This window comes from Pediculus humanus, genomic scaffold (genome assembly GCF_000006295.1).
Source record: "Pediculus humanus corporis 1103172107855 genomic scaffold, whole genome shotgun sequence".
Lineage (NCBI taxonomy): Eukaryota > Metazoa > Arthropoda > Insecta > Psocodea > Pediculidae > Pediculus > Pediculus humanus.
Genome location: NW_002987435.1, coordinates 415,791 through 432,419, shown reverse-complemented (window position 1 = coordinate 432,419; position 16,629 = coordinate 415,791). Strand labels below are relative to the sequence as shown.

Below are 16,629 nucleotides of genomic sequence, written 5' to 3'. Positions count from 1 at the left end.
AATAGGATTTTGACAACACAAAGCTCCATACTACTTGTTCAATAGAAAACGTGTTAGTGTTCATTTAATTTTTCATTTAACCGGTGTTTGCAGTATGGAGATTTTACAATTATTAATTTTAGCTTCATCCTATTTTTTAATAACAGCTGCTGATAATGTTATAGAATTAAATGATGATGATTTCACACACAAAACGGCCGCATACGATACGGCTTTGGTAATGTTTTATGCACCATGGTAAGAATTGTTTAATTTTTTAATTATAATATTTTATTATGTTCTTTATATTAATGATTTATTTTAACATACTTTAGGTGCGGTCATTGCAAAAGACTGAAACCCGAATATGAAAAAGCTGCTGGCCTTTTGAAAGATAATGATCCTCCAATTACTCTCGCTAAAATAGATTGTACCGAGGCCGGCAAAGAAACGTGCAATAAGTTTTCCGTGAATGGCTACCCGACGTTAAAGATATTTAGAAGTGGAGAATTGTCTCAAGAGTACAATGGCCCGAGAGAAGCCCACGGAATCGTTAAATACATGCAATCACAAGTTGGTCCAAGTTCTAAAGAGTTATTATCTGAAGAAGATTTAAATAATTTATTATCTAAAAGTGAAACTGTGGTTGTTGGATATTTTGAAAGTGAATCATCAACCAAAGATGTATTTTTAAAGACTGCTGATAAAATGAGAGAAAAAGTCGTTTTTGGTCACACATCCAATAAAGATCTTATTGAAAAGTCTGGAATAAAGTAAGTAAAGTTTTTTTTTTTTTTTTTTTTTTTTAAATATTGTATATCAAATTAAGAAATTTTTACTTTACATTCAGCTTTATTTTCATTCAAAAAAAAAAAAAAAATTAAAAACTGCATCTAGATATGATTTTATAATATATGATATTAAATCTATTGTGTAATGAATTATTTTGATAATTCAAACTTATCCGATTTAAAAAACTCTCTTTCTTTGGTTAAATTAACAAATGTTTTGAAATTCTTACATTATGTACTTTATTTAATTATATACATTTTTTCAAGATAATTTCTTATATTGCAGGGATGGAGTTGTATTATATCGTCCTAAACATATGCACAACAAATTTGAGCCTAATTTTGTGGAATACAAGGGTAAAGCATCAGAGAGCGATTTGCAATCTTTCATAAAAAAGAATTAGTAAGTTTTTTTTTTTTTTTTATTTTATTTTTATAATTATAATTCAACATTAACCTATTGTTTTGAATTTAAATTTTCCGTAAGAACTTGATTAATTTAAACAAAACTACTAATGATTGAGTCATTGATAACATTTTAAATAATAATTTAAAACTATTATGCTCCACAAAAAACCAATCATTGCAAATTTTATAATATTTATGTTTAAAGAGCTTAATTTTAATTATTTGATTTATTTTTTTTTTTTAATTATAATTATTATTAGTTGTTTTGCCTTAAAATTTTTTTTTAATTTAGTTTTAATTTCTTAAAATAAATGAAGCATAAAGTAGCAAAACTTTACTGAAACTTTAAAAAGGGAAAAAAAAAAAAAAAATTTGTTTCTATGCAAAGTTGTTAGGAACAAGTGAAATGCTACTAAATTATTTGTTTTTTTTTTAAATTTTAAATAGAGATTATATAAAAACTAAATAAAAAATTATGAGTGAATGTTTACGAAATTTTTATAACAAAATTTATAAGTTTTGTAGTGGTAAAAATGTTACAGATAAATCTATTGAGTAAATATCGAATAATAATAATAATAATAATAATAATAATAAATATTAATTATTATTATTTTAATAATTTCTTTGCGTGTAACAACTTTTAATATATTTTGTTGTTTACAGTCATGGGTTGGTGGGACATCGAAATCGTGACAATTTGAACGACTTTCAAAATCCATTAGTTGTCGCTTATTATGCTGTTGATTATATAAAAAACATAAAAGGAACTAATTATTGGAGGAACAGAATATTAAAAGTAGCCCAAAATTTTATTGAAGATTTTTCATTTGCAGTAAGTGCTAAAGATGATTTTCAACATGAGCTTAATGAATTTGGATTCGATTATGTGTCAGGGGATAAACCTTTGATTTTTGCTAGAAACAAAAACAATCAAAAGTTTAACATGAAAGATGAATTTTCGTAAGTTCATTATCAAAAATACTGAATTTTTTTTTTTATTTATATATTAAATGATGATGATGATTTTTTATTTTTTTCATATAATTATTATGATGAAAATACTTGCCCTCTCTGAATTAAAAATAAATTTTTTTTTTTTTTTCTTTTTTAATTGTAATTGTAATAAGTCTTGAGAGCGCATTAAAATTAATTTATATGTTTTAGTGCGGACAATTTTGAAAAATTTTTAAAGGATTTGAAAAATGATCGTTTAGAACCATTTTTAAAATCAGAACCTATTCCGGACGATAATTCGGGTCCAGTTAAAGTAGCCGTTGCGAAAAATTTTGACGATGTCGTGACAAATAGTGGACGTGATTCATTGATTGAATTTTACGCTCCTTGGTGTGGACATTGCAAAAAATTGGCTCCCGTTTATGAGGAACTCGGTGAAACATTGAAGGATGAAAATGTTGATATTATTAAAATGGATGCCACCTCTAATGATGTTCCATTCCCATATGATGTTAGAGGATTTCCAACACTTTATTGGTCACCAAAAAATAAAAAATCTTCACCTGTTCGATATGAGGTAAGAATAAATTTTTAAATTGAGGAGGAATAATTTTAATTTTGATTCCTTTGTTGTAATACTGAATATTAATGAAATAATTAAAAAAAGTTAGTAATTGCATCCATTGTTGTTTGTTTTTTTCTTGTAGGGTGGTCGAGAATTACAAGATTTTATAAAATATATTGCAAAACATTCGACGGAAACATTAAAGGGTTACGATCGAAATGGAAAGGCCAAAAAAGAAGAATTGTAATTTAGTTCTTTTTATTCACAGTGAAAGACAGAGTTAATAAATGATATTAAGACAAAAGCAATAAAAAAAATCTTCATACAAATTCCAAAATAGTATATGTGATATACCTACATGCAATAAGTACTAATTGTTAAAATATTACATTTCAGAAGAACACCTGTATTCTATAATATTGAATAAAAAAAAAATTTTTATTTGATCAAACATTGATTATTTTTTATTAAATAAAAAATTATATTTACTTTGTACATCTGTTAATTTTTATAATTTTCCGATAAAAAAAAAAAATAAGTTAATATTTATAAAATAATTACTTAATAAAATAATAAAGATTTATTTTAAAATTTAATTTTTTTTTATAAAACTTATAATTTAATTAAATGTTGTTTTAATTTATTTCGAATTAAAAATACACCTAAAATACTTTTTTGTTTATCAAGTTTTTTACCAAAAATATTTATAAGTTAGAAATACATTTATTTGTTAAATTATTATTTGGTTGTGTTGTATATAAATGTAATATGGAAACATTAAAAATATGCACTGATTGGTTTCTTATTTAAAAAAAAAAAAAATAAAGCAAAACAAAACTTGATGAAAATTAATACAATTTTAAAATTAAAAAAAATTTTCATTTGCACATGACAATTTTTCATGGATCAAAGCAAATTTAAAATGTATAGAAGAAAATTAACACAGAATTAATTAAAATTTTAAAAAATGTCAACTATAATAAATTTTTTTTTTTTAGGAATATTTTAAATCACTTCAATAATAAATCGATTGCAAACCGTAGGCTAATTTTAAAATTATTATTAAATTTTATTTTTACAAATTAAATAAAGAAAAAAACCAAATAAAACTTGTTAAAAAATAATAATTCAGAAATTTAAATGTTTATGTAATAAAATGACAGGGAAATTACAATTATTAAACAATTTCTGTTGGTTATTTCCTGTTTAACCTAAATAAAGTGTCAGCAGACTGCCCACGACGAATTTTTTCACATCAACTGTCAGTGAAATCAAGAAATTTTGGTTTGCTCGTTTATTCCTGAAGAATTAGTTTTTAAATTTCATTTATAATCATGACTCGTAAGTAAAATAATCAATTTTAAATATTTTATTTGTTATAATAATTTAATCAACACTAATTACGTTATTAATTTTTATTTTTGTTTAAGTAGGTCTCAATCTTGAAAAAATTAATTTTACATTATTTTATCATATTTCTACGTCTTAGGCTTTTTGCAATTAAATAAAAATTAATATTGGTAAAAATTATTCATTTTCGATTATACAAAATGTATTACTTCCGTGGTTGAATTCTTTAAACTTATATTCTTTAAACTAGATTTACATTTCACAGTAGATATTTTTTTTTTATCCAGTCAAAATAGTTCTTATGGTTAAATTCTTTGAGCTACTTAATTTAATTAATATTTTTTCTGATTTAGGTGGTAACCAAAGAGAATTAGCTCGTGCTAAAAACCAAAAAAAACAACTTGAAATTCAAAAAAAAAAAGGAGCTTGTGACAAGTCTTCTAATGCTGGCTTAACTCTTGAGCAAAGAAAACATAGGTTTGTCATTATTATTCACAATTCAAATTTTTATTTTTAATTAAATTAATCATTTAAGTTTTTTCAACACATTTTCGTTAACTCGAAATAAAGTTTTCGAGAAAGAAAAAAAAATTTACTTAAATAAAAATGCAACTTTGTTTTCTCATTAATTATTGTAGGGATGCAGAGCTGATGAGGGAAAAACAAAGAAGAAAACAAGAAGCTATGGGTAATAATGGAAATACTAACTGAATGATATATAATTATTAATCTCACTCCTTTTACATTTCACATATATATTTTTTCATCTCCAAAACCATCTTTAATGTTTAAATAGTGTATCATTATCAGGTACAGAATATTAAAATTATTAAGTTTTATATTTTTAAAATACCATTTTAAGAATTTCGAAAAAAAAAAAAAAAAAAAAAATTCTTTATCACTAAAATGAAAATGCTTAGTTATATATCTTGTTCATTGATTATCGAAAACATTTCATTTAAAAACTAAGAAATTAAAGTGATAGTAGCAAAAGGTTCCAAAGTTTTTAAAATAAAAAAAAAATAATAAACTATTATAATATCTGTCATATTACAATTTTTTCATTACATTTATTATTTATTAATTACTTTATTTAAAATTCTTTTACAATTATATACAAGCCTTTAAATATATATTAGTCATTAACTGGCAGTGATAAAACAAAATTATTATTATTATTATTATACATATATATATATATATTTGTTTAAATACTATGTAAAAAAAACATTAGCCATTTTTTTAAATATAATTTTATAATTATTAATGGTATATTTTAGATTGAATTAATTTTTACTACTTAAAATTTTCATCTTTCCGATGGAAAACTTTTCGTCAAAAATTATTTTATTAAAAAAAAAAATTTCGATTTAGTTTGACAAAAAAAAAAATTAAATATATTTAATTAAAGTCATGTATGGGAGTGTAGATTATAAATTCTAAGTTTTACATGAATAGATATATTGGAAACAATACTAACTAAATTTTAATTAGTAATTATTTTTAATAAGTAACTAATAATAATAATAATAACTTTAGTTTGCTTCAGAGTTTTCTTTTTATTTTGGGGGGGGGGGTAGATTATTTGATTCGACAACAACAGATATAATAATAATAAAAGTAAATGAATATATATAGTTTATAAAATATTTTTAGTATTCTCTCACTAATACGCAAAAAAATATGAAGGGTTAGTTATTTTATGATAATAATAATACTCAATTTGTAATAAGAAAAAAATTTTGAGTCTGAATTTTTTTTTTTTTTTTTTTAAATAGGAAAAATTTATTAGTTAATATAAATTTATTATTAAAAAAAAAAAACTGTGATATGATATGAAAAATTATTTTATTAAATGACAGTTAGTTTAAAAATAAATGATTTCTTTCAAATTTTTAATTTTAATTTTAATTTTTAGAAATGTAGAATGCTTACAAAAAAAATTACATTATGGTATACAATTGCAATTAAAAAAAAAAAAAATTTCAATTTTTTTTTTTAACTTTGATATCTAATATAAGAATTATTATATTGTATATAAATGTTCACAAATTATACTAAAATTTTTTTTTTTTGTGAAATTATTATTTACAAATTAATTTAATTATTTCCGCTTTCATTTACTATATATATATTTATATTTATATAATTTTTTTTTTTAACACTTATAGTATAAAATTTTAATTTTGTATCTACGTATTATTATGGATCATTTAAAAAAAAATTTTCAAATTTTAAATATTTTTCTCACAATGCTAATATTTAATTATTTATATTCGTACAAATATGGCCAATTTAATATACTAAATACATTTGGTAAATATACATAAAAGAAAATAATAATAATAACAACAATTTTCCATTAAATGTATTTTATTTATATACATTTACATTATATTAAAATGAAATTTGTATATTGATTAAATTAAATCATTTTAGAAATTTAAAAATTATTTATTTTAATACTAAAAAAAAAAAAAATTTCTAAATGACTTTTTTTTTTTTTTTGTGAAAATAATAATAATTGTTTTAAATTGACACTTAAAATTGACCAATTTTATCTGTAAAAATATTTATTGAAATAAAAAAACTAATTTTTTTTTTTAAATACAAACAAGTATTGAGTGTACTTAAAGATTTAGAGAACATATACTACAAGTTGCTTGAGAATTGCATGGGGGTTGATGTTCGACAGAAGAATTTCTAGAACTAGAATCGAGAAGTAATCTATGATGACCGAAAACATCTCCGACGTAAACATTATTAAAAGTCAACCAAGGACCGGGAGGCCACACAACGTGGGCATTGTCCGACGACGATGTAGAAGGTTGAGGGTTGACGACAAGGGCTGGGGCAGGATTCAGTGGCTTTCCGGTGCCACGACGAAGTCCGTGAATTCCCACAGCCCCATTTTCAACTCACATTACTTGCAATATTTGACTAGCCTCGAAGGCAGTTCCAGGAAGAAGAATGACCGGACTCGAAACGTGTCCCGATTCAACGCAAACCATGTTTGGAAATTCATCGTCTCCGAAATCTGGAATTTCTTTTGCTTGATCCATCCATGGATTCCATATGACGGTGTCGGGAAAATTGTATTTTTGTATTCTCATTTTTCTTCCAGAAACTACATTTGTTATAATATGTTCCTGCGGGGTATTCCTATAAATTCGATCCGTCCATTCACTTATAGTAACTACGTCGCGACCTTCCTGATACGCTGCTCCTTCTCTAGTCTAAAATAATTTAAGTATTATTATTATTATTATTATGTGATAATGATGATTAAAATTACCAAATAACAATGTTGTTTATTGATTTTTTTTTAGGGAAAACTCACTTTATCAATAAATGGACAACCGTGTAATCCAGTGATTTGACACCTTCGAACGTCTGGGCACTTAAAATACGTGTGCAAAAGTAAATTAAAACTGAAAGTTAATTGTTTACTCGGATTGTATATTCCAATATTAAAATGAAGTTCTTTTTCCCTCAAAATAAGCCTATAAGTCAATCGAAATTGATAATTCCACATCGAACGTGTAAATTCATTATCCGTTAATGAAAATACAGCTTCGACGTCACCGCTTGGTAACCTTTCTGGAGCCTTTTCCAAATTCCAACGTGTGATACGAGCAAAACCATGTTGAGGTCCGAAACTCCAGTGTCCAAATTGAGCTTAAAAAACAAAATGTAATTTTTTTTTTTTTTTTTTAGGTAGAAACGATAGCAGAAGGTTAAAGTCATGATTTTTCAAGATTCATCATCACCTGATCGATTGAATAAAAAATATTGATTTTGTGAGAAACAAATCATTACAAACAGGTCCGTAAGTTTTTTTCTATTTTTTTTTTTTTTTTTTTAGGGAAACTCTTATTATTACTTTCCATTAATACAAGTTTGGCTCATGGTCAAACGTTCAAGTGCGATCAAAATTAGTATTTTAGTATCAGGGTTAGTCGTTTAGTCAAACGTATAATTACTAATAATAATTTCATTAGGTTTTTCCTTTTTGTTTAAAAACAATGCAACTTTGATAGAAAAATAATAATAATAATAATTTTATAAAAGTACCCTGGATTAGTAACTTTGTTTTTAATCAGTGAATTATTTTAGTAAATACAACAAAAGCTAAAATATTTCTAAAAAATTATTATTGTGGCATCCTTTTTCTATAAAGGACGACACACACATTTATTGAAAAAAGGATCAACATAAATTTAAAGTTCCTAATTGGAATATATAAAAAAGAAACTTACGAAATACAAAAGGTACTCCTCCTCTGATAGCCTTTTTCCCATCAAATATTGCTTGTTTACTGAAACAAAAAATATTAATAGGCCATTATTAATATATAAATATATATTTAACAAAAAAAAGGCGCCAAAAAAATAATTTTAAAATTGTTTTACAATCGAAAATCTTGTGTACAACAGTTAATAGTAATTGATCAATTGGACATTTTGAGTTTCATTATCCCCCATAAAAAATAAATTAAATTAATAATAATAACTTTGTGAAATAAGTAACTTATTAACTTAATAACTAATAATAATAATAATAATAATAATAATAATAAAATTATGATGGTACATTTTATATTATTTTCTATTACTTTATTTATTAATTGTAATAATTTATAGATTATTTAATTTTATACAATTTCATTACTAAATTAAGCCAAACAATAGCACAGGACCGTATTATTATTTGCATTGAAATTTAAATTTTTTTTTTTTTTTAAAAAACTAAAATTTAGTATTAGGTTTAAAAAATTACAAAAAAAAAAAACGAGATAAAATTTAAAAGGAATATTATTTAGATGTCGTGTAACAACATAATTAGTATTTACGGAAGTTCAACCAAAAAAAAAAAAAAAATGACCTAAAAAAACTAGTTAACCTCGATGAAAAATTCTTTCCTACATTTCAAATTAAGAGAGAGAGAGAGAGAGAAAAAAAATTTATGAGATTGAAAATAAGACCTTGGATTGTGTGCTGAAAATAAAAAATTGAATATATTTAAAATATAATAATAATAATAATAATATTCAGCTTGTGAAAAAAAATTAATTATTTTATATTTACAGTATTAAAAAATAAATTTAGTCAAGTTTTGCATATTTATTTATATATATTTATATATTATAGTAAATAATTTTGGCAAGTTAATATTTAGGCCAGGTTTTACCTTGAAAACTGATTAAATTATATAGAAAGGTGATTGTAAATAAAAAAAAATGTAATTTTCTTTCTGTATAACGAAAAATATTCTATAAAATACTTTATTATGTATATATATAATAAGTGACTGAAATGATTAGGAACACAAAAATTTGGCCTGAAAACCAAGTTAAAAAAAAAAAGGGTAAATTATTTGTCCCATAAATCACTGGAGAGAGAGAAAGAGAGAGAGATAGAGATAGATAGAGATAGAAAAGGGAAAAACTTAGGGAAGAAATCGATCAAATTGAATTTTTAAGTTTTCCAAATAAGTTGGATATTTTATTTTAACAAGGGAATATTTCATCTTTTCTACATAAATGTTTAGCATACGTAAATTAAATGTAACAACAATCAAGTATAATTGATAATTTTTGAAAGAAAAAAAAATATATAATTAAAATAACAAAAGCAATGTTTAACTTATGGATAAATCCATTAATTAAAAATACACTTCAACTCATGCGGAAACCTTTAAATGCATTTTTTTAAAATAAGTTTACGTCGTATCTTATAACAAAAGTATGCAAAGTTAAATCATTTTAAGCGTCTCGAAGGGAAAATAAAGAAAAAGAAAAAAACAGTTAAAATTTTTTGTACGGTTATATCATGTTTGGCTTATACGGGAAAATCTTAATCTTGAGGGTTCGGAGTCATTTGTCATGCAGCAAAAAATGGGTTTTTACGACAGCAGTCGACAAAAAGTTTTGGTTTTCGAAAAAGAAAGACGAAGCCTGTTTATACTGTTCATTAGTTTTATGGTCCTTAACTCTCAACTTTTCCACAATTATATATATATATATATATATATATATATATATATATTTTTATAAAAACTTTTAATATTATTTACTATTAGAAAAAATTTTAATAAGATATTAAAATACTTTATATTATATTCATTTTTTTTTTTTTTCAATTAAATGTAAATTTTAAAACCATGAATATTTTAATCATGAAATGCGGAAATATTATTATTATTATTATTATTATTCCTTGTATACATTTTTTTTTTTTAAAGGGCAAATTTAACAATTTTCTAATATATATAAATGAAATAATAATAATCGTTTATCCAAAAATGGTAATTATTAATTTACATACTGGTTATTTTCATAATAATAAATCTCATTTAATAAGAATGTTTTGCTAAAGTCAAAGAATATTCTAGAAAACATAGTTAACGTTAAAGATAATTAAAGAAGAAGATGAAAATAAAAGTTTTCGCAGACTCGACAATTTTCCAACCGGAAAAATAACTCGAGATCACTTCAGGACTTGCATTCCTCTTACATGGTTTTTTTTTTTTTTTATATTAAAGAAAATTTTTGGGGTTAAAATACATCCGTATTAAAAACTAAATTTTTTTATTTCGAATTTAATATAATTTATAGGAAAATAAGACTCGAATAATTTTATAAACGGGACATCCCTGATAAATCAAGTATAAACTTACAACCATTTTTTTTTTTTTTTTTTTAAATTCTTACTATTTACAATAATATATTTGAGTATTGTAAAAATTTCTATGTATATGATTTCTTTCAAAACAAATAAAAATTAAACGATGAGAAACTGTAATTTAGAAAAAAAGAAAAGTTTAGAGATAAATTGCTTTGACCTCCCCCTAAAAGTTTTCCAACGATATGATCCTTCATTAGGTAGAAAACGACGACGAAATTCATTTTATTACAGGATATTATTTCTTTTTCTTTACACACTTGAAAATTATTTATTAAAAACTAATAATTATTTAACAACATTTTCATCACATTATAAACATTGTTTATAATAAGAAAACTAAATATTTTGTTTATGGTTGTGGTTGTGGTGGTGGTGGTGGTGGCGGTGTAGCATTATTTTTTTATAAGTAATTATTGAGAGTAGTGATAGTAAGTTAAATAATAAAAAGCCAGATTGCATTATAAATTAAAAAAGCGCAAAAAAAAAAAAAAAAAAAAAAGAAAAATTGTTATAATTTTTATCTGAACAATTATATATATGTATGCGTAGTAGTATTTACCAATTATATAAGTACTTACGGAACATAAAAAGATACAGATTGTCAGGCATCGTGTTCAGGAAGCATTATTTAGTACAGTAATCCCTTTCTATTCGTTGATCCCAGAAAAAAACCGCAAATTACGAGACTCTGAAACAGTATTAAAATGGGGAATTTATGAAAAAAAAAAAAAAAAAAAAAAAAAAGAATTTCTAATTAAAATCATTTTTTGAGTCGATATATGTTTTTTATTATCGACTTTTCCCTTTGCTAATTTTCTGTTAGAAATTATTTATTTAAAAATTTAATAATTTTTTTTAGAAAGAGAGAAAAGAATCATATTTAAATAAATATATATCTAATTAATTAATACTGTAGAAGAGTATCGGAAGAATAATTAATATTTATATATATACTAAATATGTAAGTAAATTTCTAACTAATTTATTATATTTTATTATGTTTTTCAAGGATTCTAAATAATTAATAAGGTTTCGAATAGTGCGGAATTACTGTAAATAAATATATTCAATTGATTTTAATTTGTTCCGTAAAATATTTATTTATTTATTTATTTATTTTTTTTTAAATTCAAACTACTTATTATAAAAATATTCTCATGATCATTAAAATATTATTTTAAATAGATAAAAAACTGTAAAGTAAATCATGAGAAAAAAAAAAAAAAAAATTAAAATCATGCAAAAATTTAATAATTTGTACAGAAAAAAAAAATAATGGAAAATTGTTTTTGATGCTTTCAAATTCTATTATTATATCATTATTTTATAGATTTTAAATTTAAAAGGAGAGAAAAATTACACACAGGATAGTAGAAACAATCAAATGTTATTTATCCATGGACGATACTAATTTACCCATGGTTTTTATCATTTTTAATTATTATAAGTAATAAAATATAATTTTATAATATGAATTCAGAAAAATTATAACTAATTATGCAAATTTTAATTTCATACAATCAGACTTTTTTTTTTTTTTTAACTTACTAATTATTATTATTATTTTGTTTATGATTTGAAAATGAATGTGATGATCAATTTTGATTAATTTTATTATAAATAAAAAAAATAAATATCACAATGTTCAGTTTAAAAAAAAAAAAATGAAAATATTTACCAAATAATTTTATTATTTTATACCAGGTATATGTACATACAACAGTAATATACCGAAATCATAACAAATTTTTTTTTTTTATATTCTCAGTATGCTAATATCATTCACACTGTTATAGATTTATATGCAAATACATATACATATATTTTTAAATGTGTGTATATGTATGTATATACAATTAAAAAGCATAAATTATATATTTATGATTAAAATACAATTTAAAAAAATTTTTTGTTTATGAATGCATGAAATTGACTTAACAGATAGTAAAGTAATTAGTGTAAATGCTTATTTATTTTAATTAATGTGAAAATGTAATAATTTGGGATAACTAATGAACAATGCAATATTTTAATACTATAATATTATATAAATTGTATTTTTGGTCACATAATTTGTGACAAATTAATTTCAAACTTAAGTTATATCTTTTCAAGTTAATTTGACATTAAACTTAAAGAAATTATAAAATTACCCAAAATTTTATCAAAAAAAAAACTTACCTAACGAACAATTGTTCTTGGTTATTTACTCGCCAAGATACAACAGTAGCACCTGTAAAAAATAAAAAAATAAAAATTAATGTTAATTTTGTTCATGAAATATTTCTTCTGTAGGAAACTAAAAGATTTGAAGTAGAAAAAAGATAATAATAATTTGTTATACATTTAAATGATGTAATTAGCTTATTTCATTTTAATAATATGTATTTTAAAATAATACTATAAAACTATATTAAAAATAATATTATTTTTAGAAAAAATAAACATTTACCATGTAAATTGATAGTACATGTTGTATTATTTCCCCTATCTAAGACAACAACACTCGTTGCTGCCATTTTGTAAACTGTTTCTTTTTCTTTGTATAATTTTTCGTCAATTGTTCGTTAATTCAACGTTGCCGCTTTCCGTGGCCGCAGTTACATATTTATATTTTTTATTAACGGATGGAGGGAATTTTTTAAATTTAAATTTAATATATATTAATTGTCAATTTTTTTTAAATTTTTTTTGTTTATAACAAAATTTTTGAAATCTATTACTAAGATACAATACTATTAATACCGCAAAATAATAAACATTTTAATTTTTATTTATACTTATGGATCTTTTATAAAAAATAATATTTTTAAAAATTTATTTCAGTTAATGAATTTTTTTAAAAATAATAATAATATTAAATATGTATTATAGGAATGTTTAAAAATTATTATTATTATTTTTTTTTTTTTTTAAATTAATTAAATTTTTTAAAAAATTGAAATTAATAATTTATGAAAAATACTGTTGGGTTTTTTTTTTTTTTTTTTTTTTGGCTAGATTTGCAATGTTGCAATTTGTACAATTCAAATATTCCAGATTATTACGATTTTTGAAAACGGTTCGTAAAATTGTTGAATAATTTTATATCTTATGTTGCTCAAAATAAAATTCTCATATGGATAATCAGTTACAATGGTAAAGTTTTATTATAAAACTGTAAATAATTCAAATCATAAATGCACTATTCGTCTGTTAGATGACACTGAAATTTTAGAATGCGAATTCCAGGTAAAATTGTCATGAAGTGATTTATGATAAATTTAAAATTTTGGTTCATTCTAATTTTTTTATTTTTTATTTTTTCAGTCTGATCATAAAGGACTTAACTTACTAAATTACGTTTGCCAACAGCTTAATATTATAGAAAAAGATTATTTTGGACTTCGATTTGTTGACATTGCCAAACAAAGGGTTAGTACCAAATAATAGATTTTACAAATGCTTAATCAAAACTACCTGTTGTTGTTTATAAAAGTGATTTATTATTTTCTCCTATTCGTAGCACTGGCTCGATCTCAAAAAACCTATTTTAAAACAAGTAAGAGGTAAGACTATATTAAATATATTTAAATCAATAAAGCACTGAAAAAATAAAAATATACACTTAGACACCATTTTTAAGGTAATGATTCTACACTAACACTTACAATTTTAAAATTTTACATTAATTGTTTTTAAATTATAAAATCAATTTTTTTTTAATTCACAGAAATGAATCCTGTATTATTCAGCTTTAGAGTTAAATTTTATCCTCCAAATCCAGCTAATTTAAGCGAAGAGACTACTAGGTATTTTTTGTTTTTACAATTAAAACGAGATCTTTTACATGGTAGATTATACTGCAGTCAAAATGAAGCAGCTCTTTTAGCAGCATATATTGTTCAAGGTAATTATTTTATAATAAAACTAGTACTTTTAATTATAAAAAAATTAAAACATAAATTATTAATTAAATTTATAGATGAGTAGTTAGAATATTCTTGCCTGTATCATTTTACAATTAGCCTTATTGTCATTATGTTATTTTTTTTAATTGTTACATTTTGTATAGTTTTGATTTAATTAATAAGTTACAAAAAGTAATTTAAAAGTAATTTTATTTAAAAAATTGAATTTTTAGTAGATATTACTTATAAAAAAATAAAAAAAATAGTTTTATAACAAATTATTTTATTTATTGGAATAATTAAAAAATTACATTGATACAATTTTTTTTAAATATTACAAAATTTACAGTAGGTATACAGTAAAATATAAAACAAATTCTGCTCATTTATTTTTTTATTTGATGAAATTGTAATAATCTAGCGGAACTTGGAGATTATGATCCTGAAATTTGTATTGGGAATTATGTTTCAAATATAAAATTACTTCTCAAGCAAACACTTCCGATTGAAAAACAAATATTAGAAATTCACCAAACACAACTCAAGGGTCAATCTTCTTCTGCTGTAGAATTATTATTTTTAAAAAAAGCATGTCAGTTAGAAACATATGGTGTAGATCCTCATGTAGTTAAGGTGAGTAATTTTATAGTGTTTTTTTTTTTTTTTATGAATTTCATATTATCATAAGTTTAATGAATTACTATTTTTCAATTTTAGGATCACAAGGGAAATACATTATATGTTGGAATTAATCATTTGGGTGTTCTTACCTTCCAAGGGAGTAAAAAAACAAGACAGTTTAATTGGTCGGAAATTCAAAAAATCAATTATGAGGGAAAAATGTTTATAATACATTTAGTTTTTTACGAGGTTAGATTAGCAATTTTTTTTTTTTTTTTACTTTTAGTTTTAGTTTAGTTTGTGTATTTTCAACTTATAATAGTTTTATTTTTAATTTAAAATTTCATAATTGTTTAAAAACTAAACGGATTTTAATTAATGATTAAATTAGAATGTGTTTTAAACTTTTCTTCTAGAAAAAATTTTTTTTTAATTAGAAAATTTTTACTTCAATATTTACATGTGTTTCTTTTTAATTCTTAATCAAATTTGAAATTTTTTGTAAAATTAAAATTAAAAATGATAGCTGTCATTTATTAATGTGGATTCTTCATGTGTATATTGTATTTTATTTTATTTGTATTTTTTTATAGCGACGGATCTTATAATTTTTTTTTTGATGACCCAGGAGAAATGCATTTCGCATTGAACTTCCCCATCCGGTAGGAGGGAGAGTGTGGGACTCAGCAGAAGCCACTTCCCAACTGAAATTCCTGGATGTGTCATTGTGCCCTTTCCCGGAGGGAGGGGGGCTCGCGGGAGTCTCACCCGCATTTCAGCTTCAACTCCCTCCAGAACCAGAAGCATCAAGTCCACATTTGCGAGAGTAGGACGGTAGCTCCTCCCAACGGTTTCATGTGAGAAGCCCAGCCCACTCGAGAAATATTTCAAGAATCGTGACGATCGCTTGTCGCAGAACTTTTTCTTCCCGTTTTATCCCGTATGAGACAGTTTTGAGCTTCCACCATCTTTCACGCCTCTTCCCCTGAGTCAGCGAATTTCCGAAGAGAGATAGATTTCATCGATCGTCCATCTATTTTCCTTTCAAATAGCAGTACCACGTTTTCTGATTCGGATAAAGTATCCAGTCTTACCCCCGGAATAAGCGCATCCCCAATGTCCTGGAAGGTTGCTAGGTCACTTATTCTCTTATGAGAGTACGAGTCTTCCGTTCTCACTGTACGAGCTGAAATCAAACTCCTCCTCCCAGGATTTGAAGCCACGATATTCAACTCTGTGACTTTTCGGGCCAATTTTTCCCTAATTTTAGTCAACCTGTCTACCTCGGGCTCCTCCAAGGCATTCAAGTTGAAGGTTATCCCGTAGCCAATGCCTAGTCAACGTCAAAAATCCAATCCCATAATCTCCGCCTTAAAATATCT

The 16,629-nt window shown here is 23.4% G+C and overlaps 4 protein-coding genes across 4 annotated transcripts in view; 3 read left to right on the top strand and 1 right to left on the bottom strand.

Moving 5' to 3' along the window:
* Positions 1-94: 94 nt before the first annotated feature.
* Phum_PHUM380480 (protein disulfide-isomerase A3 precursor, putative) lies at positions 95-2,947 on the top strand (the record flags this gene model as incomplete). Its single annotated transcript, XM_002428386.1, has 6 exons — positions 95-237; positions 315-752; positions 1,057-1,173; positions 1,845-2,141; positions 2,346-2,712; positions 2,843-2,947. 6 exons carry the CDS (start codon positions 95-97, stop codon positions 2,945-2,947), a joined length of 1,467 nt encoding a protein of 488 aa, XP_002428431.1.
* A 1,404-nt stretch (positions 2,948-4,351) lies between these two features.
* Phum_PHUM380470 (uncharacterized protein) lies at positions 4,352-4,761 on the top strand (the record flags this gene model as incomplete). Its single annotated transcript, XM_002428385.1, has 2 exons — positions 4,352-4,527; positions 4,689-4,761. 2 exons carry the CDS (start codon positions 4,352-4,354, stop codon positions 4,759-4,761), a joined length of 249 nt encoding a protein of 82 aa, XP_002428430.1.
* A 2,207-nt stretch (positions 4,762-6,968) lies between these two features.
* Positions 6,969-13,255, bottom strand: Phum_PHUM380460 (uncharacterized protein; the record flags this gene model as incomplete). Its single annotated transcript, XM_002428384.1, has 5 exons — positions 6,969-7,286; positions 7,391-7,728; positions 8,310-8,368; positions 12,918-12,969; positions 13,189-13,255. 5 exons carry the CDS (start codon positions 13,253-13,255, stop codon positions 6,969-6,971), a joined length of 834 nt encoding a protein of 277 aa, XP_002428429.1.
* Positions 13,256-13,871: 616 nt separating this feature from the next.
* Positions 13,872-16,629, top strand: part of Phum_PHUM380350 (FERM domain-containing protein, putative) — a gene marked incomplete at both ends in the record, with an annotated part of 5,096 nt that continues 2,338 nt past the window's right edge. Inside the window, 6 exons of the mRNA XM_002428383.1 lie at positions 13,872-13,967; positions 14,046-14,150; positions 14,242-14,284; positions 14,449-14,625; positions 15,048-15,259; positions 15,344-15,496. Coding sequence (XP_002428428.1) covers positions 13,872-13,967; positions 14,046-14,150; positions 14,242-14,284; positions 14,449-14,625; positions 15,048-15,259; positions 15,344-15,496 — 786 coding nt within the window. The remainder of the gene's footprint in view (positions 13,968-14,045; positions 14,151-14,241; positions 14,285-14,448; positions 14,626-15,047; positions 15,260-15,343; positions 15,497-16,629) is intronic.